The sequence below is a fragment of the Berghia stephanieae genome, chromosome 7 (assembly GCF_034508935.2).
Source record: "Berghia stephanieae isolate SIO BIC M18660-M18661 chromosome 7, UCSD_Bste_1.3, whole genome shotgun sequence".
Lineage (NCBI taxonomy): Eukaryota > Metazoa > Mollusca > Gastropoda > Nudibranchia > Aeolidiidae > Berghia > Berghia stephanieae.
The window spans coordinates 32815936-32839477 of NC_088366.1; the positions used below are offsets into that span (position 1 = coordinate 32815936).

The 23542-nt window shown below is 36.5% G+C and overlaps 1 protein-coding gene across 4 annotated transcripts in view; it reads right to left on the reverse strand.

Annotated features, from left to right (window-relative positions):
- Positions 1–2204: 2204 nt before the first annotated feature.
- The window catches only part of LOC144977094 (uncharacterized), a 112364-nt gene continuing 91026 nt past the window's right edge, over positions 2205–23542 (reverse strand). For 3 of the 4 annotated variants that reach the window (XM_078921888.1, XM_078921890.1, XM_078921889.1), the window contains exons 4-17: positions 21391–21693; positions 20724–21022; positions 19832–19998; positions 19099–19365; positions 16668–16955; positions 16099–16517; positions 14572–14720; positions 12587–13862; positions 11746–12021; positions 10774–10836; positions 9776–10321; positions 8542–9030; positions 7072–7143; positions 2205–6249 (exon numbers count right to left, since the gene is read on the reverse strand). In XM_078921888.1, coding sequence (XP_078778014.1) covers positions 7109–7143; positions 8542–9030; positions 9776–10321; positions 10774–10836; positions 11746–12021; positions 12587–13862; positions 14572–14720; positions 16099–16517; positions 16668–16955; positions 19099–19365; positions 19832–19998; positions 20724–21022; positions 21391–21693 — 4577 coding nt within the window. In that variant the 3' untranslated portion in view covers positions 2205–6249; positions 7072–7108. The remainder of the gene's footprint in view (positions 6250–7071; positions 7144–8541; positions 9031–9775; positions 10322–10773; positions 10837–11745; positions 12022–12586; positions 13863–14571; positions 14721–16098; positions 16518–16667; positions 16956–19098; positions 19366–19831; positions 19999–20723; positions 21023–21390; positions 21694–23542) is intronic. The other variant, XM_078921891.1, reaches the window with a different exon arrangement.

A 23542-nucleotide genomic window follows, 5' to 3' on the forward strand; every position in this document is an offset into this window, starting at 1 on the left:
AAAGGATATATTCTCTAGATAAAGATTACCGACCATGTGTTTTGTACATTTTGCATTTTTCGATCTTTCTGTATGGAACTCCGATTATATTTGCTAAAGAGGAAATCTAATGACTGCAAAGGTGAAAAAAATTAACTCTAGTAATTATAATCATGGCCTAGTTAGAGACAAGGGTTAAAAATAGGAGAATTGTTTTGTTTTTGTTTTTTACCAAAACATGATACCATACTTTTTGAGCATCGACTTAACAGGCTTTACAAATAAATAAGGACTTGTTTTAAAAGCAAAACAAACAAAACAAAAATCCTCATAAATAAAGAATGGAAACTTTATTGTGACAAAGGACAAGGACAAAGTAAAAAGATAAAGTGTTAACAGTGGAACTCTTGATTCAAAAACTGCTTGGACTGAAATGAGAAAAAATTTTAAAACCCACAAATCGTTTTAACAAATCATTATCAATTTATAGCATCTTAAATTTAACAAGAACTTGGAACCCTCACAACCTCATTTTACCTGAGATCCACTGGATGACAGACAATATGACTTCTCTTTACAGACCTCTAAATTCTATTTTAAAGCTCTATGCTTATTTGTTGTGGTGAAGTAGTCTCTGAAACAGAAGTGAAAGAATGTCTTGTGCTACGACTCGAATTCAAACCATGACGTAATATATATCATAACATATGGAACCACAAGCAACACTCTCTTGTTTTGTTTGTTTCTAAGGGTTTTACGGCACTTTCAACACATTTAGGTTATATCAGCACCAGTAAAAAGGAAGAAAATGGGATAGCAAAAAGCTCTAGAATTACAATTAAAGCACCCAAGAAAAAGTAAGACATAGGGGAACTGGCAACAAAAGGGATCAGATGTAGATTCCAAGAGCATACCACCATTGTACTTAGTTTGAGATCACCTATCCAAGTAATCTCATTCCAAGACAAAGACAGAAAGCAAGTTGGAAAACAGATATAAGGGGATAGAAGAGACAGTATGTACCCCCCTGCCCACAAGGGAGGTCAGGATCCCCACCCAATCAAGCAACACTAATATGAGCGGTTCAACCAAAAGAAGAATTCATAAGAACTTGTAATCTTTGCTTGAACACATATCAACTTCTTGTTTAATGGCAATGTAATGTTTAAATTTCTTTCTTCCTTTGCCATATGTGATTATAATCAATCCACATTGTGAATGGAACATTTATAAATTTAAATCAACATACATACCTACTTAGATGCATGGGTGCAAGTGGGACAGACCAAAAAAGCCTGAAATCTATTTCCAACGAATTCTAAAAGCCTAAAACTTATTTTGAAGTGTGACCTATTGCCTCAAAATGGCATGTTGAGATGATCTAGATTCCGGAAATAAAATAAAATCCATTTTAAAAACGAAGGAAATCTTGCACCCATGTAGATTTCTCCTTCAGTGTGAAGCCCAAGCCTCGGTTTACTATTAGATTCAGTTTCAGAAGTTAATTCTGCGGACTAGATTGCCTGAAGGAGGGGAACCTAAAACTATAAGAATAAAAGTCCAAACTTTATCAATTCTACTGTGTCCTTACATGGCCAAATGTGACCAAGTATTAGTGAAGATAATTATATCAAACGATATTACCACAGTTGGGGATATATGTGCACAATCCACGGGCATCACAATAGAAGTAAAAAATACCATCGTTGAGAAATTATTGTACTGTCCATCATTTTAAACTGCATTATATATAAATATTATTTTATATTACAATTCATATTATATATATACATTAACACATGATTGTGTTGTAATATTTTGTTTGTATATATTATTTAGCAAACCTTGGAAAAATGACAACCATTCCGATCAATTGTGTTCCTTATTTTTTCCAGTCATCTTAATGATTAGATCTTCTTCTGAGATTTGTAACGTGTAACAATTGACAGGTGATAAAGTTGTAACATAATCAGACTTTGTGTGTGTTTTATGAACAACAGCTGCACACAAAGAGCAAATTATTAGGACATTAGAACATAAAATCAACCATTATTTCACTGCTACGATAAAATATTTACAGTTTTGGCAGTTTATTAAATGCTTTTTATATGGCATCAATTTTTATCATTGCCTTTATTTTTCTTTCCTTTTTTTTTAAAGGGAAGGAATAGGAATAATTCCAGTGCATAAGCCGATAAAACCAAAAACGAAATAATATTGTAAACTACTTGCAAAATTATTTTAATGTAAGTCACCATTTCAAAGAAAAAGACAGCTTTTGATAATTAAACACATGGATTTTACAATATCAAATAATGAACAATATCATAAATGAGATTTACAAGTTGCCTACAAAATGTAATAATTAGTGTATGAATCATTGAAAAAGTCACAACATACAAACAAAATAGAAGTGTAGGTATAGTATACATCAGGCTTTGACTCACAGCGTTCAAGTTTATTCTAACCTGAGGAAACAATCATTCCTTCCATTATTTCTATGAATCTAACCATAAACCTGGCCATTTTCACCAACAATGCAATGACAGCAATGCTACTCTTGCCTCATTAAAAACATTTGTTATTGCTCTCTTGGTGAAAACTATTGGATCTTTGTTTACATTCTGTGAAATAACGAGAGAAATCATTGTTTAAGAACAAAACCGGGTCACCATTTAACTCACTCAATCCTAGAGATTTTTGCTATTTTTCAAAATGGGGAAAAATGTATTTAAAATAAGCATGTACATAGATTGTTTTATTCAACTACCATTAACATGCAAAAACTAAAAACATTAGTTTTGATACTACGCCTATAATTTGTCTCAGAAAAAATGTAATAAATAGGCATGGGGTAAAAGTAATACGGGTAAACTACGGATATAGTCGGTGTTAGGGTTGAGTGAGTTAAAGGTAGAATCATTTTTAGCAATAATTTCATAACAATGGACAGCTCGTGACATGTGGAGATTTGTATTGCAAAGTCATTAGATCAAGCAGTATCAAAATAAATACAATCAAAGTCCTCTGAAGAATCAATTATAAACCACAACTGACCAATCCAGATATATTTTAACCACAACCCCCCTCCCCCAAAAGAAAAGAAAACAAACCAAAAAACAAAACAAAAACACACAAGCGAGAATGGCCAACAAAATAGTTGGCTAGAATTTTTGCAGAGTAGAGTAGTAAGGTTTATTTTTCTAAAGTAAAATATAAATGCTGCGACTAGAAACCCCCAAAAAAAATAAAAATAATAAAAAAAGCAATGGAATTGAAAATAACTAATTTAAATAAACAAAACAAAATGGTTTGGATGTTTCATGTTTCTCCTTTGACTTCTCATGAAATCAGGATAAATAGTCTTATGTTTGTTTTTAAGGGTTTTACGGCGTTTGCGACACAATTAGGTCATTTCAGGGTCAAAATTAATGGGATAGCCAAATATCCATCATAATTTTTGTCCAATTTTAATGGAAAGGGAAATCCAAAACATTTTCATCATTTGTCTTCGTAGATTAACCTGGAGATTACATTCAACTTCATCATTTAAAAAATATATATACATAAAAATTTGTCTTAAAGAATATAAACATAAATCACAACCTCAAGGTGTCTTTTATTTCTATAAGCTGCTTTGCCCATCGGATCAAAATTTGGTTTGATAAAATGTAGCAGTGAATATATAATTTCAAATTCATTCGGTTTTGTTCTAATTCTTGGCAAATTTTGTTTCTAATCCTGTTAAAATCAGTTCTAGAAACAATCTTGCATCTCCCTATGCAGTTATATAAAAAGTTGTAGGGCTCGGAAAATGAATACATTTGTATATAAAACACAGTTTTGTGAATGATTTGAGGCACTACTGTTTTTGCTTTTGTTTATTTTGTTTTGTTTTTTGTCCAATTTATTCATTTTTGGCATCCTTTCCCATTTAAAAAAGGGTGTCGCAAAACTTTATTTTTCATCACAATAACTTGATCAAAAACAACAATAATAATAACAGTAATAACAACAATAACAAAACAACTATTACTATAATATCAGACCTGCCAACCTGTACACTTTCGCATATTTTAGTTTGAATTTTGGACCCAAATACGTGGATACGATTCCAAAAGATTTAGTACAATTTTTTGGTAATATTTTAATGGTTTTTTCTCAGGTTGGAAATGATACATTTGATGCAATGATAGATACATACATGTCATACATCAAATGCTGTATAATGTATCATAATTTGTAAATTTGTACTATTATTATAATTTCAGTTAGTTATATAATGCTGGTTTTCACTAATATTTTTTTCATACCTTTATGAGGATTTGCATAGGATTATGCATGTAAGTTTATTTTATAATTTAAATGATCTCGGGCCATATTTAAGCTTTTACTTCTTGTTAAATAGAAAATGTTAAGTGGAGATTAAATTGAACTAACATCTTTGACAATGACATTTTGCACCTGAGACAACATACGGAAAATATTTTGTCACAGGTGCAAAATGTCATCTATGGAATTAAAACCCGTTCTCCCATATTTGTTATCTCAAAACTTTCAACTAATTTACTTGGTTGACAGATGTATATCACCATCACAACTTCATTTGATACATCACCACTGCTACAACCACCAACACAGCATTGCCATTGCCACAACCAACAACATTATCACTTCTACTATTACCACCACCACAGCTTCATCATCACCACCACCACAGCTTCATCATCACCACCACCACCACTAGAGCACCATAGCTACAGCAACCACCACCTCTTCCCCTGACACTAACATTGATACTACCATCGATAGTACCAACATGATTGGGGCCTTTCGGTTATCTATTTGGGTGTTTCCAAAGCAATATCCTTAGATTTTGCAATTTCTGAGCCTTATACTAGTTTGAAATGCTCATTTAGTTTAGTTTCTCGCTAAACCAGATAATTTTGTAATTACTATAGATTGCTGTGAATGATGAAGGTTAGAGTTAATTTTGATTTTGGTGTGGTGTTAGCTATTATATAAGTCTTTGAATAGTGCACAATTTTTTCCACATGTGCGGACAAAATACACTTTTTTGCTAATAAAATACACTTTTTAGGTTATAGAATACACTTTTCATTCTAGGAAGGTTGGCAGGTCTGTAATATCAATCATCATTGAAACCCAGAGAAGCAGTTATCATCTCTTATAAAATATGACCAGAAAATGTAAAAATTGGCAACTTTATAAATCAGTTGTGAAAAATCTCAACCTCCTTAAAATCACCCACGTTCATTGGAACAAATTTCATTTAAAAATTCTATGTACAAACAACAAGTGACAGATTTTCAAATAATTTTCAATAAATTATTGTTACCGTCATCAATCTATTTCACACACATGTAAATCGTACAACATTTAGCACACATTGTATTATATGGAATGCAATAGCGTCATCACAATGAAAACACAGGTTTACTTCAAGAAACTCCAACAAATATTCAATAATTGACTGTACAAAAATGTTGAGATGAGATAAAAGGCAATCATTATATTATAATAATAATAATGAAATTAGTCAGGGAAATTGTAAATAAAATAATATGATATAGAAATGAGAGTAGCGAGATCCATAATAATGTATGTAATCTTGTCAGGTCAAGATTTGGAAAATTTGATTCCAAAGACAACTTCTGAATAAAACAAACCAAACATTTTGGCTCATCGTCAAACACAATTCCAAAACAACACATTTAACATGATGCGCTTCAATCAATGCCTTTAAATATATTGTATTGTATCTGGATGGAGTTGTGCAGGAAACAAATTTTGGAAGTTAACAAAAGATAAAAAAGGAATAAAAATTGCTCCATTTGAAAAGATATTTTGTATATGACATGAGACCAATAATCAGGCCCATTTTTCCCTGCCTCAATAAACATCAAGACTTTTATGATTTCCCTGCACCCATTTTTTTGTCTTACCATCGTTTACTCTCACTGTTCAAGAAATAACATGAGACAATAATAAAATCTAAACCAGCACCCTTTTATTTAAATAAAACACTTCCTTGAATTCATATGAAAAAGATTCAACTGATCCAAATTCAGGGACAAAGGAAAGATACCAAGGGAGGGGGGGGGGGGGGGGGGGGGAGAAGCAGGATTATGAACCCCTGTAAACTAGTCTTAATCTTAATTCCCCTGTGCTGACTTGCTTGCTTGGGTTTTCTTGATATACACACCACAGCCTTCCCTTCATTTAACTCTTTTCCATGTAATGACAAATCTGTTCAATTAAAGAAAATCAGTAAGTGAAATAAATTAATTATCATTATTTTGATCATATGAATATCAAGTTTTGACAATCACAATTTAAAACTAATCGATAAATAAGTTATCATTACATAAGTTATGAATATATTCTGAAAGAAACCAAACAAAGAAAGAATATATGAGTTATTATTGATTATAAACGTCAGTAGAAGAAATAAAACATGCAGTGGGAAAATTTATGCCTTTGACATTAAATGGACAAATTTGTTCCAAGGTCACTGCATAAAATATGATCAAAAATCTAATAGTTTCAAGGCATTGAACATCTTATTGCATTCTCACTGAGCTGAACAACAAGATTACAGCACAATGCTACTTTTCGCATACTGATGGACTGTCATTTCTATTTTGGCTCAAGAGGAGACATTGCTTGAAGATTAGGCACCTTTAAATTGCTCTCTCCGAAATCAACAAATGTCTGTTTCAAAAATAAATCAACTCTTTCCACAACATTACATTTTTTACCAATTATAAAAATACAATAGAATACAACAGATTAGTTACAATACACGACTACTCATTCAATTATGGTAAAACAAATACCTGAATTTTAGAAAATATGGTTTGGGCTGGGACTTAAAATATCAATTTTGTACCAATAAATAAAAAGTCATAAATATTTAAAGAGAGACCAATTAATTGATAAAAAAAGAAGTCTAGAGAACTTTTAATATTCTCCCATTAAAGTGATAAATAACCTTATTTGAGATTGAATTTATGCTCTATTTTTGTCAAATTGCATAAAAAGAACATTTGAACTTTGAACTGTACTTACCATAAATGAGTATTTCATGAATGCAGAAAGATCCCCATTAGTTTCTCCTTAGATCAGAATTAGCTTGGCTTTCTTCAAGATGACAAAGGAGAAAACAGAAATACATTGACAAATCATTAACTTTTCAATTGATTAGAACAAAAGAATATATGAATATGTGCTGTTACTATTATCATGAGATCATCATATCTCAAATTAGGAAACTGATGGTCTTTCTTAAATAAAAAATAATTAATATGGAGTAAATAAATAACATTATCAAATTGACAAATTAGGGAGCAGGCACTGATAAAGGTCTGAAAAAGTCTGGCACTGTTTTTGTTTGTTGCTTTAGGTCTCTTCCAACACAATTGAGGTTATATGAGAGACCGCTGAAACAAAAAAACAAGCAATCTGACAAAAATAGTACAAATGTAAATCAAAATCATAACCTAAAGATATCATAAGCTAAATTATAAATAACCAAGAACAAACAGGCAGAAGATTTACAGAAAAAAAATATCCCCTGTCAAAAATACAATCACAAACCAAAGAAGCAGGATAGGCTAGTAAAGAGAAGAAGAAACGACATCACTATCGGATCGTACACCCATGCGAACATCATAGGTATATGATTCAAGGGTGATGCTCCCATGCAACCACCCGCTGGCACTGTTTCATATCTTTAAATAAATAAAATGCGTGTTTATCAAAATGTCCACATCATCATGCTCCGTGCGCTTCATAATTTAAATAAAATATTTGCCCCTGCAGGCCACATATCTATTTTTTTTTTTTTAACAGGCCTATTATTGCACCCACCTATTACTGGAAAGATTTTGACTGATGATCAAAATATTTGTCTCTGTTTAACTCAATATCCACAATTGTGTGAGCATTAAAATAAAGAGGGTCTTTCAATTTTGTAATTTATCCATATCAAAACCCACTCCATGTTTTTAATGCTTTCAAGTTAAATCTACAAATCTTCAGTTGCCAGATTTAATTGTTTTCCTACTTTGACTGAGTTTCTACTGGCCCGGGCTTTAAGCAGCCTAATATTTACATTTATAATAATAATAATAATAATAATAATAATAATAATAATAATAATAATAATAATAATAATAATAATAATAATAATAATAATGATGATGATGATGTTGGACTTTTGTATATATCTCTCTTAAAAAAGACCCCTGTTGAGTGCCTAAATTACAATGACTTTATAATTAGCAGTTTGATCAAAAAGCATGACACATATGACCTAATAGTTGATAGAGCACTTGCAGTATCGTTCACCTGTCCCCCACCCCCCGTCTCTGTTCATCCAGTAATGGTTGGGTATCTGGGTCAGTTAGATATGGTGGAAAGTACACTGCAACTGACTTGCCTCCTTTCCAAAGCAATTGGAAACGCCATGGGCCTTATGGCTCTAAAGTCTAAAGACTTCTTTTTTTAAATGACTTAATTAATGGTCAAACTCTATACCTTCCTCACCTCCATTGTGCAAGGCAGTGACAGAGGAGCTGCTGCTGGCTCCCCCATGCTGCCTCTGGTAGGATTCCATCATAGCGTTGAGTCCCCCAGGCCATGGGTAGAGACCTGCTAGAGCGGCTTGGGATAGTAGCTGTGGGGATGGGTGAGATGGTTGTGATGGCTGTCCTCCCACTGTTGACGATTTGAGGAGAGATTCTGCATTGGTGGTTGGATTATGGCATTTGCCGACATCATTGTTGGTGGCAGAGGATGTCAGAGGTTTTAAAGATAAAGCACCGGTAATACTACTATTGCTGCTACTGCTACCAATACTACTTCCAGATGTTGAGGAGTTCTGAGGATGATGGTTGTTGAGGTGAGCAGAACGTTGATAATGTTGAGGTTTGGTGCTGTTGGAAGAGGCAGGAGTAGGTAGAGGCGGTGGCTGTGGAGATGATGAAGGACGATGGTGGATCTCACTTGCTCTGTTATCCCGAATATCTAAATGGACAAATTGAAAATGATTATGATGTGAACACATAATGAGCAAACTGGTCCAATTGATTTGTTTCATATTTTCTTTTAGTTTTAGTTCATTTCTCCAGAATTTTGCTTTTACTCTTACCCACCATTATATCTTACTGTTTTCACATGTGAGAAATTATGATTGTCATGAAATTCAGTCTCGTGATGACGACTGTTGTTTCGGTGATAGACTAGAAAAAACATGCCAAGCAGAGTTTTTAAATTGTAAGATATCAAAATGAATGAGACAATGCATTTGATGTCAGTAAATTATTATAACAGCATAAGAGAATAATTTATTATGTTTAATGCCATCCATCATCTAGTCAACAGAAATAGTAGATTGCACAGTGGTCTCAATATTGAACACCACACAGACTAGGCAACAACTACTAACCCATTCTGATATGTTTATACTGTCTTTATCTTGCCAGATCAGTGTATAGTGTCCATTTATAAGTTGTACACTATTTATACAAGATACACTGATAATTTTTTTCATTAAAAAAAATTGAACTTTCAATAATGCACAATCATACATCTTTATACTTCTATTGTTATAAGAATAAAAAGGAATATCTAACTGTCTGAACTTCCTCATTCTCAAATACTAAATCATGGTAAACATCGTGACAGAACTTTATTATGTCTATTCTTTTTTTACAAGAGGTTGGAGGTTGTGATTGGAGCGTGTGAAGACATACTGTAAAAGAATACAAACCTGCAGAATGTTGTTTGGCCAACAACTGTTGTTGTTGCTTTTGGTGATAGTTGAAAGATTTCTGCAAGACAGACTTGTGGAACTCTTCAGCAAAGGAGGAATGAAGGGCGCTGCTGTTGACAAGAGGGTGAGGTGGGAATATCACGGAGGAAGGGGCGGATGACGAGTCTGGTCTTGACGACGAGGCTGGAGTTGATGTTTTAGTTGAAGACATAGATGATAATGATGAAGATGTTGTAGAGGAAGTGACAGTAGACACGGAATGATCTGATTTACTGGTGGGAGGGATAGTTGTTGCTTGAGTATCCATTGATGGTACAGCCTTATTTTTTGACATTGGGGTCTCCCGACTATGGGCTTTTTTTCCAGTTGGGAAAGAGTCTGACTTGCTGCTATCCTTTTCTTTTAATGACGACAGCAATGAAGAGGAGGAAGTAAGAGGTTGAATGAGATTAGATAACTTTTTGGACGGTTCATGCTGCAATCGTTTGTTTGTGGCACTGTGAATATTCTGAACATCTTCGTGCTTTCTCTTCAGACAATTTTCTGAAATTTAAAAAAAAATGACATTTCAATTTCACTCAACATTTTAATAATTTAACAAAGCCTGACTGTAACTAAAACTGCAGAATTTTATTATTAATGAAATGATTTCAGTTCTTTTCTTTTTTGGTTAATATTCTATACTTGTAGCAGTTTCAATTTTTTCCAAGTTATTCAGTATTTCACTAAAATAAGACATTGAAGGCTTATTGGCAGATGTGCCACTAGGTCAGCATAGTACAGCACACATGATAATCTATCATTACCTTGTAAGATAATATTGACCCTTTGGTGGCAAATCTAATTAATTTGCAATAAAAATCCCTCACATTATTAAAATTATAATGACATTTTTTATAAAGAAAACAGTGAGTTAATGTTGCTGCTGACAATGAAAACGGATACAAATTGATGTCAAGTTAATAGCAATAAATTAAAGAGTGAATATTGCATACCTTGCTGCATACCATTGTATTTGGCATTGATGAACTCGGCACAAAGTCTTTTCATCTCAATGTCTGGGTTATGGAAAGGAGGGAGGGGGAGAATTACACAATAGACTATGACAAAATGCAATGGATATCTTCAGCAAGACTGAAATTGTGCATCTTCATAAAAGGCTGTTATCTAACTACTCATAATGGAATACCAAAAGCTTGGTGCTAGCTTTGAATCCAGCTTCAGTATTTTTTCTGTTGCTGGAACTTCAGTTATAAAGCTGTGGAGCCGAAGTGTATTCCTGTTTGTCTAGACTTAAACAAACATTTACAATTATTTGCAACCATTTGATAGGATATTAGTGTTAGTCTATCAAAATCTACTTTCTAATAGACACATAAATCTATCCGGATTCAAAACCATTTTATTTGGGTGCTCTGTCAAATAATTATTAGTCCCCACCATATTCAAATAAATAAATATTAACATTAATATAGAACATTTCCACAGATAGCAAAGCTCAATGCGTTTCACACCATTTCATTTATTACCTCAGCACGTCATATAGAACCATATTTCCATTTTATACAGTAGCAGTCGTCTGTTAGGCATCTTTTGTACCAAGAGTCTTGCAATATCCACCACTTCCTATAGCCAGATAATCGTTCACACCTGAGTTGAGTGGGTTAATGTTTGTGAAGTGCCTTAACCAAGGACACAATGCCAGGACCAGCATTTTCCACATTACTTGACCCATGTTTCAAGACAAACTGCTGAACAGTTGAGCCACCTGACCACACATCCAGCCTTTTCTCAACTAAAATAAATTATAGACAAAATGAGATTCGGTGGATGCTGCATTCCAAAATGAGGCTGGTTTAAATTTTTTATTTAAATTCAAACAATAAATTTAACTAATTCAAGAACGAAATTAACATTACTGACCAACAAGTTTTTGCTTGTCATTAAGATTTGATATATTTTTTTACCTGATTTCTCAGCATGAGACTGAGGTAGCATGCCCAGTTGTTTGAAGAACTGAGCTTTCTCCTCTGAATCCATTTCATTGAGAAGCAGCTCATCCACCTTTCCTCCAGACCGACTGGCTTGCATCAGTCTTGTCAACAAGGCAGGAGTTATGCCCTTGGATGAATCCTTATGACTGGTCCCGTCGAGCACTGGTTCGTCAGATTGGAATAACACAGGACTCACGCTGGCCAATCGCTGCAGCCTTCGTCTTCTCATTTCTTTTTTGATCTGCAGTTCTGTATATGAAAAGGATGAAATGTTAGAGACGTGGGTAATAATAAATTAAATTGATAGATAGAATCTACCAATCATGTATCAAACCTCCAGGGAAGATAAGATGTATAATTAGACTGTGACAAAAAGACATTCTTGTATTGTTTAGACATAAAAACGTCAATACTGAGTGATTCAAACAATTACAGATGTGAGTCATCAGTTTCTATGGCATAGTGAAAAGAAAGAGAGAGACAGAATGAGAGAGAGAGAGAGAGAGAGAGAGAGAGAGAGAGAGAGAGAGAGAGAGAGAGAGAGAGAGAAAGAGAGGGAGATGGGGAGGGAGGGGGGAAGAAGAGGAGAGAGAGTTCTTGTCTATCTAAAGAGTGAAATTGCTCAAACAACAGTTGCAGTGCAGCACCACAAAGTGAATATTAGAGTTCCAATTTTTGCAAGGAAAAAAAATGATACACCAAAATTGGACCAAAGCCTATGATCCATGTGTGATCCAATCCTTAACTTGTCATGGAAGAGCCATAATATTATATCATTAGATGTAAAATAAACAGAAAAAGCAATCATACTGACCTTTTTTCTTATCATGAGTAGTCAAACCAACAGTCTCCAAAAAATTCATCTTATCTTCAGATGTTTCCAAAGGTAATGGGGTAAGGCGACCAATCATAGTCAAGCGAGCAGTCATCTTCTCCTCAACTTCATCTAGCTCTCCATCTGAGTCTTCGGTACCTCGTCCAAGCTCTTTCATTCTCTTTTCCTCAACGTCTAGTTTGCTCAAGCTCTTTCTTTGCCTCAGGAGCAAATCCTCGTGGAATGCACTTTCCATTAAAGCCGGTAGGGAGAATGGTGCAGATTCTAAAATGTGGTGATGTGAGTTAGAGTAAAAAGATTTGTAAGGGTTGGTAAACAGGGGTTGTTGTGTCATAACGGATGATGTGGCTGCAGTTGTTGAAAATGATGACGACAAAGGTGCTGGTGGTTGTTGATGTTGTTGTTGTTGTTGAACTAGAGGTGGTGGCGACCCTGAGGATGTCGTTGAGGTACATTCTCTAGCAAGACTTTTAAAATCAAAGCGTTCAATTCTATTCTGAACATTGTTTGACAAAATTGACGAAGATCGATTTTTGACAATGGTGTCGACGGATGCCGTAGAATGAGATGTTTGGTGATTGGTTCTGGCTTGTAAGTCTGATGACATCATGTGACTTTGGGGAGGCACTCGGAGGACTGGAATGGAAAGAACTTCAGATGACGCAGATGAGGATTTCTCATCTTTCCTCATGAAAGGATTTGAAAAATGTGAGGAATTGCTTTTCTCGTGAATTGTAGAGGAGGGTGTTAAATTTCCTTGATGGTGAAGCGATGAGTTTTTATGCTGTTGCAGCTTTGGTGACGATGAAGAGGAGGAAAGTTTACTGTAATGGTGATTATTTTCATCATCGTTTTTAGTCTTTGGCTCATCAAATGGCCGGAAGATTCCAGAACTTTCTGATGATTTTCTAATTTTTTCTTTAGGTTGATTAGGAATGAGTGGTGGGGGTGGGTAAGCAGAAACTAATTTGGAGGCTGTTGATGATGGGTGGGACCACTGGTCCAGCAGTTGCTGATGGAGGGTGTGTGTGCCAGCGTGGTAGAATGGTGAGAAAGGGTTGGTAATTTCGCTTTTGGAAGAGGGTGTGGGAAGGTCTGATATTTTTGACTGATGGTGGTGGTTGGCATTGTTGGTGCTGCTGATATTGTGGTGGGAATGACGGGAGGATTGTGATGATGATGAGGAGGATGGTGTGGTCCCACTCAATGGTTTCGATGTTGAGTGTTCATGGCTAGATGGTCGGAGCTCTGGTGGCTAGATAGGTGAAGACAGACAATGAATAGGTAATTTTGGTTGACATTAAACTTTCAATGCCTTTATCATTGTGAATTTTAACCATTTTATAATCAATCCAATTTAGACCCCATTGAAGCCTAAGTTAAGTCGATAATATAGTTCTCTTGGTAAAAAGCCACTCTTATAACTTTGGAAAATATTGGATGAATTTGTGATTTGCAAACAGTTAAAGAAAAAGCAGAAACATTTAAGTGTATTTATAGTTTGAAAGGAACAAGTCAAATTTGACAGTTATCAATTCAGTATTTTATCTATTTTTATCTATTATCTTATTTTTGTGCAGAAAAGAAAAATGAGTTTACCTGCATATTTAAAAGCAGAGAGAGAGAGAGAGAGAGAGAGAGAGAGAGAGAGAGAGAGAGAGAGAGAGAGAGAGAGAGAGAGAGAGAGAGAGAGAGAGAGAGAGAGAGAGAGATTGTACTTTGCTTCCATCAAATATAGATTTTTTATTACATCTCTGTCGTTCATATTAATGTGCAATCAAACTAATGTGTTTATTCATGTTGAACTCACGAGAGATAAAGTTTCTTAAACAGAAACTGCATAACAGTAAAGGAAAACAAAAATATATATTGCGTTATTCTATAAATCAAATGTATTTATGCTTGTGTGTACGAGTGTGATATTTGTTTTAAGAATCAAGTAAAGTTGACTTCTACAAGTTTACCTTTCCTAAAGGGTGATTCTTAAAGGGATGGAGTGAGTTGTAAATGTTGAAGGCTGTTGATGTTGTAGTAGTGGTTGGCGTCATATCCTTGTGGTGTTGACTGGAGGGATGCTGGAGAAAGTTGTGGGCAGACCCTGAGTCTCTGGAATCTGAAGAGATCAAGAATTGCATTCACAACACATTACATTGTTTGCTCATTTAATAAATTGCTATACTTCCATGCAACCAAGCTGATAATAGAATCTGCAAAAAGTGAATTCTCTTTTCACCCAGATAACTACTGGTGGTGTTACAGCAACACAATATTTAACAAATCTAAAATTTGATCCACAGTCCCGAAATACTGATTCTTTGATGCAGTTTTTTTATTTCTTTGTCTAGTACTGAAAAAACTTTTCACATTTTTATCTTTATCAGCGCCTGTTCCATAATTTTTGTCAACCTCACCAGAGGGAGTTTTCAAAATCATTAAAGAAGGAAAAAAGAAAAGGTTTTGAAGAAAGTAGGTAGTCATCCTAAAGAACCACAAGGCTCACATAGCAAGAATACATCACAATTAAGAGGACACAAACACCTGTTATGCTTTGGGCAGATGTTGTTAGAAGATCAAGGTACCAAAACGAAATGCTGATTGGATATAAGGGTTCACAAAAAAAAACTATGCAGATTAAAAAGAGGGTCTTCCTGCATGTGTGAATTGACTGCTCTATCGACTGAGCAACCAGGTCCCTACAGATAAGTGGGAATTATTAACATCTTACAAAATAATGACTTATATATCATATAAAATATGAAAATATGTCAATCATTTCTGAAATCCATTTGAAATGTTATAGCTGACTATATAATTGAAATTGCCAACCTTGGTGGCATCTAAATTTATAAAATCCAAATAAATTAATTTTCCTATAATGTCTACTGAAAGGCAAGGCCCAGAAATAAGGTGTAGTGTAATTCAGTTAAGTGAGCTTAGGGTTGTTACTCGAGCTCCTAACCTCAAGGTAATGAAGCAGAGACCATAACACTTTGTACGCTGCCACTTCATTTCATGTTATTATCAACATAAGTGCCTGCTCCACTCATTTTTTTCTGAATTGATGCCAATTCTGTCACTTGTTCCTCACAAAAGGAGACAAAACTGTCAAATAATCTGTTGGATTAAACATTGAGCACCATTTACATTAATTACTATTACAGATTCTCCTGTGACTACGCAGCAATACAATGTATCGTCTTGTAACAAAATTCAAACACTGTGTCCTGGTCTGAGATTAGACGGGAGGACAGTGACTGCAAAATTCTGGCCGCAATGTCTTTGAGTAAAGCACTTAATAGACATCATCCCACTTAACTCACGCAAATATGTGTGAGTACTGGCTATGACTTGTACTTAATGAAATGGAAATTTGGCTCCACATAACCAGCTGGGGGAATCAATAAAGCATTCTGAAAAGCACTCATTGTAACATGCTATAGAAATGTTCATTGTTTGTTTCTGTTTACTTGGAAATGTTTAGCCCGACTCACCATTGCTGGGCAACCCGTTTGGATTAGATAAGCCGGAGCTTCTTTTCATGTGAGCATCAACCAGATCATGGGATGAAGTAGAATGATGATGATGGTGGTGTTGTTGGGAACTGCTCCGATGGTGATCTCTGCCGTCTCGATCTCGACTCTCCCTTTCTCTGTCCGAGGCTACAGGCAAGCGAGTGGGCACTGTCAGAATGTCTCTCCTCTCGGCCACCTCATGTTGTCTACCGCGGTGATGGTGAAGCTGATGCTCCGAGGACAAACGTTCTCGTTCTCTCTCAGCTCGATAGGCAAGTTCTCGCTCTGCTGCTCTTTCTTTCTCTCTCTTCTCTCTTTCTCTGTCTCTCTCCCTTTCCAGCTCTTTTGCTCTCTCCTTCTCTCTTTCTTCTCTTAATTTTTCCTCTTCAAGCCTGGACCTGTTGAAGACATGACAATATGATTTCATGCACACAATATAACAAGTGTCATTGGCATTAATATTGATCTAACTGAGAAAAAACAAAACAAAAGCTTTCTTAGACCTCAGTCTTAAATATGCCCAAAAAAATTACTACAATGAAACTGACCTCTCCAAGAGAGCAGCTTGAGCCATCAGCCTGGGGTCCATCAAGGGGTGGTTCTGACTGCCCAGGTAGGCAGCGTAATGTTGTTGAAGAAGGTCAGCAGGATAACGCTGGTTGGCTGAGGCAGCTGCTGCAGCAGCCAGCATTGGATGCATTCCAGCTAGTCCAGCTGCAGCTGGTGAAGGTGTAGCTGGATGTGGAGGCAAGATTCCGCTAGCTGCTGCAGGTGGGAAGGGGAAATAAGGTGATTGTAGCAGACGATATCTCTCGAGAAGTAAAGGGTCATCCAATCTGGGAGATAAGGGGAAAAGATGCAGTTGTAAAATACTAACAGTAACAAAATAAAATAAACATATCTATATTTAATGATCCATAACAAACTAATCTTGAATTCGAATAAATCTTGACAAATTTATAATGCCCATCTGATGTCCATATTCTTTGTAGTTAGTGGATAAACAGTTGTTTCAAATGCCTAAAGTAAACCAGTCTGTGAGATCATTAATGCCTTTATCCTTTGTGTGACAATGATTACAGTGCTCTCCCTTTTGTGTCTAATACTATCACTCTAAATGAAAAGGGAGTCTTTTCATTACAGCACATTTTCAGTTGCACTTAATTCCTTGCTACCCTTTGGTTGGGAAGTTGGTTTATTAAAAAGTATTTTGCATCTGACCTAATTAATTACTGGGCAGGCAAAGTGATTTTTTAAAAAATAATTAAAAAAACAAAAACAACAACACCAAAAAGAAAAACAATTAGAAACTAGTACGGTAGCAAGTGTGAATATTGAGAGGTCTGGCAATTGAACTATCGATTCTCCAATTGTTACAATTCCCTCCACACTTCCCCCTCCTCTATACAAATATCTTAATGCTTATAGGCAGTAACAGATAATGTAAGAGAGCCAGTAAATATAAAGGATGTCATGTCTAATGGATAACTTTTACTGTGCGAGACAAAAACATGGCTTTCATGTAGCACACAGGGGAGAATAAATTGTGAACAGAGACGCCAACTATAAAGTTGGCTCACAGGAGTTTCAGACACCACTCTTAGGAATTTCAAAGCCAAAAGAGGAATTTCCGCACACAAGAAAAGGAATTGGAATGGTATTCGGAATTGTGTTTACATAGTGTATAGTTCTAAATAGATAACTGATTAGAATTATATTATGATACATAAACACATTGCCAAATACAATCCCAAATTATCCTTATTTCAATGAAGTAAAGCGCCAAAACCTAATGGTAGAGATTGTAGTACTGGTGGTAGTGAGGATGATGTGGTGTTGATGGTTATAGTAATAGTAGTAGTGATGATGAAGATGTGATAGTGGTGGTTGTAGTAGTAGTGGTAGTGATGATGATATGGTGGTGGTGGATGTTGAAGTAGTAATTGTAATGATGATGATTTGGTGGTGGTATAGTGGTTGTAGTAGTTGTGGTCGTGATGATAATGATGTGGTGGTGGTTGTAGTAGTGATGGTAGTGTTGTTGATGTGGTGGTGATGGTGGTTTAAGTACAAATGGTAGTGATGATGATGTGGTAGTGGTGGTTGTAGTAGTATTGGTAGTGATGATGATGTGGTGGTGGTTGTAGTAGTAGTAGTGGTAATGATGATATGATGGTGGTGGTTGTAGTAGTAGTGGTAATGATGATGTGGTGGTGGTGGTTGTAGTAGAGGTAATGACGATGTAGTGGTGGTGGTGGTGGCTGTAGTAGTAGTTGTAGTGATGATGTGGTGGTTGTAGTAGTAAAGGTCATGATGATGATTGTATCGTCATGATGATGGTAATTGTGCTTGTAGTGGTGGTAGTGATGATTTGATGCTGGTGGTTGTAGTAGTAGTAGTGGTATTGATGATGGTAGTGGTGGTTGTATTAGTAGTGGTAGTGATGATCTGATGCTGGTGGTTGTAGTAGTAGTGGTATTGATGATGATGTGGTAGTGGTGGTTGCAGTAGAAGTGGTAGTGATGACGATGAGGTTGTGGTGGTTGAAGTAGTAGTAGTAGTGATGATGATGTGGTGGTGGTGGTTATAATTGTAAAAGTGATGGTAGTTGTGGTAGTGGTAATGATGATGTGTGGTGGTGGTGGTGGTGGTGGTTGTAGTAGCAGTTGTGATACTGATGATGATGTGGTGGTGGTTGCAGTGGTAGTAGTGATGGTTGTAATACTAGTGGCAGTGATGATGATGTGGTGATTGGGAGGGGGGGGGGGGGGGGGGGGAGGAGGAATATCCGTGGAACAAATTGACCTCACCGGAATTTGACGGAAGTTGCCCGGAACCCGGAATTTTTTGCTCCAGACCGGAGTTTTTTCCGGTGAAACCACCGGAGTTTTGGCATCACTGTGTAAAGCATATTGAGCATGGTGAATTGGTGATAAGTGCCATCTAAGTGTTGTTAGTATTCGATTTATTCATACTGACCTGAATCCACCAGGGGAGAAGGCTGGATGTTGTACAAGAGCTGGATGGTATGCGGCCGATGCGGCCACTGCAGCAGCATAAGTAGCTGGGTCAATTCCATAGGCAGACAGAGCCAGGCTCTGACGTAAGGCTGCCTCTTCGTCTGGATGGTATGGATGGAATGTTCTAGCATAAAGGTCAAGACCCTGAGGGGTCAAGGGCAAACCGCTGGGGAGGCCACTGGAAGAGGCTGTTGAAGTTGGGGTGGGTGCTGATCCCTGAGGATGACTGTAAATTGGAAGAGATAAAAAGTCTTCGATTTAATGATATCCGGGCAAAGTTTTAAATTTAAGATCTTGATAAATACAGTCATCTTAATCTACCAATATTTGAAGTCAAAATAAAAAAGATCATATCTTCCAGTACAACTGAGATGTTATAGGTGGACACACATACTGCCTGCCATCAGCAACAAATAAAATCTGTTCACTTTTGTAGAAATAAAATCTGAATTTAAAGAGGAAAATCTGTATCAACTCAAAATGTGGATTTTAATCCTTATTTCTGAAGAAAAACAAACTTAAAATGCTTTACAACTGATGTAGTGTTATCACCTTTGGTCCCAAGGGTATTTTTAAATAAGTAATAATATTTTCAACAATATTCCTATGAAATTTTGATTTAAAATTCTGAATTTGGAGAAGAAAATCGGCTCTAAAGTAATCTTCATCATGGCTAGTCTAACGATACTTACGCTCTGGACGGTGCCCTGGACAATGAGTTGTCTTTCCCTGAAGATCTGTCGTCATCTCTCGAATGGGTGGATAAAGGTCTCTGGTCCCTGTCTGATGATGATGGTGTCTTGCCCAAGTGATCGTAGCTGGAAGAGGCACTTTGAGCAGATGACAGTCTATCACTTGTCTGGGTTTGAACAATATATAAAAGATTGATGAGAGAGATTTTTATTTTTTGTTTTTAAAAGTTATTTTATTCATACCATTTTAGATGCTGCATTTTTCATTTCATTTTATAAAATTTTATTTGATTTTGATAATCTATTTACATCAGAGTCCACATAAAGTCAATACTCTTAAAGTGAACTTCTGCTTAAAGTCAACATCTCTTTTCTGTTCTTTATCAAATAGTGTCCCATTGATAATGGATGAAGTCAACCTTGCTTAAGTCAACCAATCTTTCTGGTCTTACAGTGTTGACCTTATCAGGATTCCACTGTACATGCCCTTTTAAGAAACTAGCAAATTATTAGGAAAATATTCGTTTTAATAACAACAAAAAAATTGTATGTTGGTTTTTTCAAATCTTACTGGAAGAATTGTGTTTGGTTGGTTGATTGGTTTTTACCCCTAGGTCTAGATTATTAACACCTGATTTACTCACTTGAACAGCATGGATGATTGATAATGACATTATAGTTTTATATATTCCTTCAAGTAATGTCTATGGGAAAATACTTGATTGCTTCTTCTTGTTTTGTCCATGTGGTTGTTGTTTTGTTTTTTTCTCTCTCTTTTGGTTTGTTGGTTCGTTTCCTAGTTTAATTTTACCTGTTTTAAATATACGTTAATCAATTTCTTTTTATAGGTAAATGAGCTGGAAATAAGAAGAAAAAACTGCATAGTACTTACCTGTCTACCGTTATCTCCACTAGACAAAAGATGTGAATGTTGTTGCTGTTGATGATGGTGGTGCTGGCTGTGGTGACTACTACTCTGACTACTAGAGTGGTGGCTATGGTGGTTGTGCAGGGGATGAGCCGGGGTTGGGGCGATGGTCACCACTGGAGGGGCAGGCAGAGAGGACGGGGCGGAATGGGCAGGGAAGGCCATAGGGTGGATGTGAGAGCGTTTGGGAGTTGTTGCCCTTGGACTGTGAGCAGAGGATGGCGGAGAGGACCCACTCGTTGGTTTCAGGCTGTGCGATTCCTCTGGAGAGAAAGATAACGTGGTAACTTGTTATAGAAATTTGATAATGATGATGATGATGATGATGATGATGATGATGATGATGATGATGATGATGATGATGATGATGATGGATGAAAGCAAAAAAATAATTGAAATAATTACCTAAGTCACAAAGCAGTGTTAGTAGTAGTGGTGTGGTGACAGTGGTGTTGGTTATGGGATTATTGTTAGTGGTGGTGGTTGTAGTTGTAGTGGTAGTTTTGGTACATTGGTAGTGGTGTTGGTGATGGTTGTTGCACACAGTTGTGGTGGGGGCTGACGGTTGTGGTTGTGATGGTGGTGGTGTTGATGATGGTATTAGTTGTAGTAGTGAGGTGATGAGCCTTACCTAAGGGATCCTGAGCTTGATTAGCCAACTTTCTCAAAGCTGCAGCAAAGCTGGACGTAGAGCGATTAGCTGCAGCTGCAGCAGCTGCGACGGCGGCAGCAGTTGCAGCACTGGAGGAGTTGGTGAGTCCATTACTGGGAGACATCTGTTGCTGTTGATTCATAGGCGGCACAGCCGCTGTCTTGGGAGGCAATTTACCCCCTCCAGCTGCTGCTAAAGCACTAGCAGACGCCGCAGCAGCGCCAGAAGACAATGAGCCTAAGGAGAGGGGCTTGATTGACGATGTGGCACCTGGGGGCAAACCTGGTGGGAGAAAAAAATTAAAATTATTGTACGACACGCTGCAAAACCCTTTCAAAAGAAAACTGAAGGTGTCATGATGATATATATTTAATATGACGTTTCCGATAGCTCACCTGGTAAAGCAGTGTTTCTGTATCATTAAAATAATAAATTATTTTCTGCCTTTAGAATAGAACGCTTCTCTATAGCAAAGTGTTCTTCGCGAAGTACCAGGTTTGAGAGTTTTTTTTTGCTAAGAATAGGGTCATTTAAATCGATCGATAATTGAAGAACGAGTTCTCTGGCCAATTTTTTTTTAGTATGGGTTTTTCCAGAGTACGGCAGAAATAGATAGTAGACCAGATTATGTTGATACGAAGAGAGCCATTTACGTAAAGCCCAAGTCCTCAACCGACACAGCAAGACACAGATATCAGGACCCCGCCATTAAAAAACTAAACAACTCTACAATAAATGTCAACTGCAAAAGCTACCCCCCCCCCCCCAACCCTCCTCGTAAACACACGCACGCATCATCCTCATCAACATCATCAAAACTGAGGTGGTAAGGAGTAGGGGGGGGGGGGGGGGGGGGGGGGGGGGAGGGGGGGGGGAAGAAAAGGCATCCCAAGTCCATGTTAAGCTGCCTAAACGCTGACAAGTAAATATTCGTGTTGAAGCTACAGATTGACCTTATGCCTTGTGCTTGTCCCCAAGGTCAGAGGTCATGAGAGGTTTGAGACATCCTAACACTAATTCGCATTCCCTCTATTCTCGCAGGTAACAACATGAGAGTTACGTTTACTTAAGAATTGTATCTTGTTTTGTTTTGTTTTGTGTTTTTTTTTTGTTTTTGTTTTGTGTGTGTGTGTGTGTGTGTGTGTGTGTGTGTGTCGTCTCTTTCTCCCGCCCCCTCTCCTGCCTAGCCCTTTTTCTTACGACCGTATAGCTCCAATCTAAATCTCGCTAAATAGCCATAATGTTGTACTATTTTTAAATCCTTAAAGGCGGAATCAGACTTCATTCTGCTCTGACATAATAGAGGGTTCTTCAATAGAAACCTAGTCTCTGAAGCGTTAGTCACATCGCTTTTACTTTCAAGTTAACAATTATGTTCCCAACCTACAACCATCGACGAACGACGTGGAAGAAACGAAGATCTGCCCTGAAGGACAGACCTTTCATTTTTTTTTCCACGTCGTTCATCGATCGTTGTAGGTTTGGGAACGTAATCGTTAACTTGCTAATGATCTCTTGGTCGAAACAGTCAAATACCGTGTCTGGTTAAGAACAAAATAAAACTCCACCTGTGTAAGGTTAAACAGACATATCACATATACAGATCTAATCGGTATATTATAACTAGGGGGAAAAGGGGGGAAGGGTGGGGGGGGGGATTGGACGAGGTTCTGATTTTATCCACTAGACAAACCATTCTTGAGGAATATTGGTGAAAATGTGACAATTATCTTTCTCAAAAATGGATCTGTGACCAACCGAACTGCATCACGTCCATTTTAATTCATTATAAACTGATAATTCATGTAATTAAGGGTGAAAATCATGTATTTTATATCGTAAATATCGATTATTTTTTTTAAATTACATTAAAACTGGCATTTTAAAATCAAAATATACGTGAACATAGCAGGCCTGATACCCGAAGACAAATATGGGTTTGATTTCATAGTGTTGTAACATTTTACGTTGGTTTGAACGTATTCCCATTACAATAATGAGCCCGTAACAATTTGAGTTATCAGACCTGCAAATAAGTACACGTTGATTACCGTCGTCGTCATCATCATTATCATCACCATCATTTCAATGGCTTCGTAACTACCAACACCGTGAATATTTGTACCGAGCG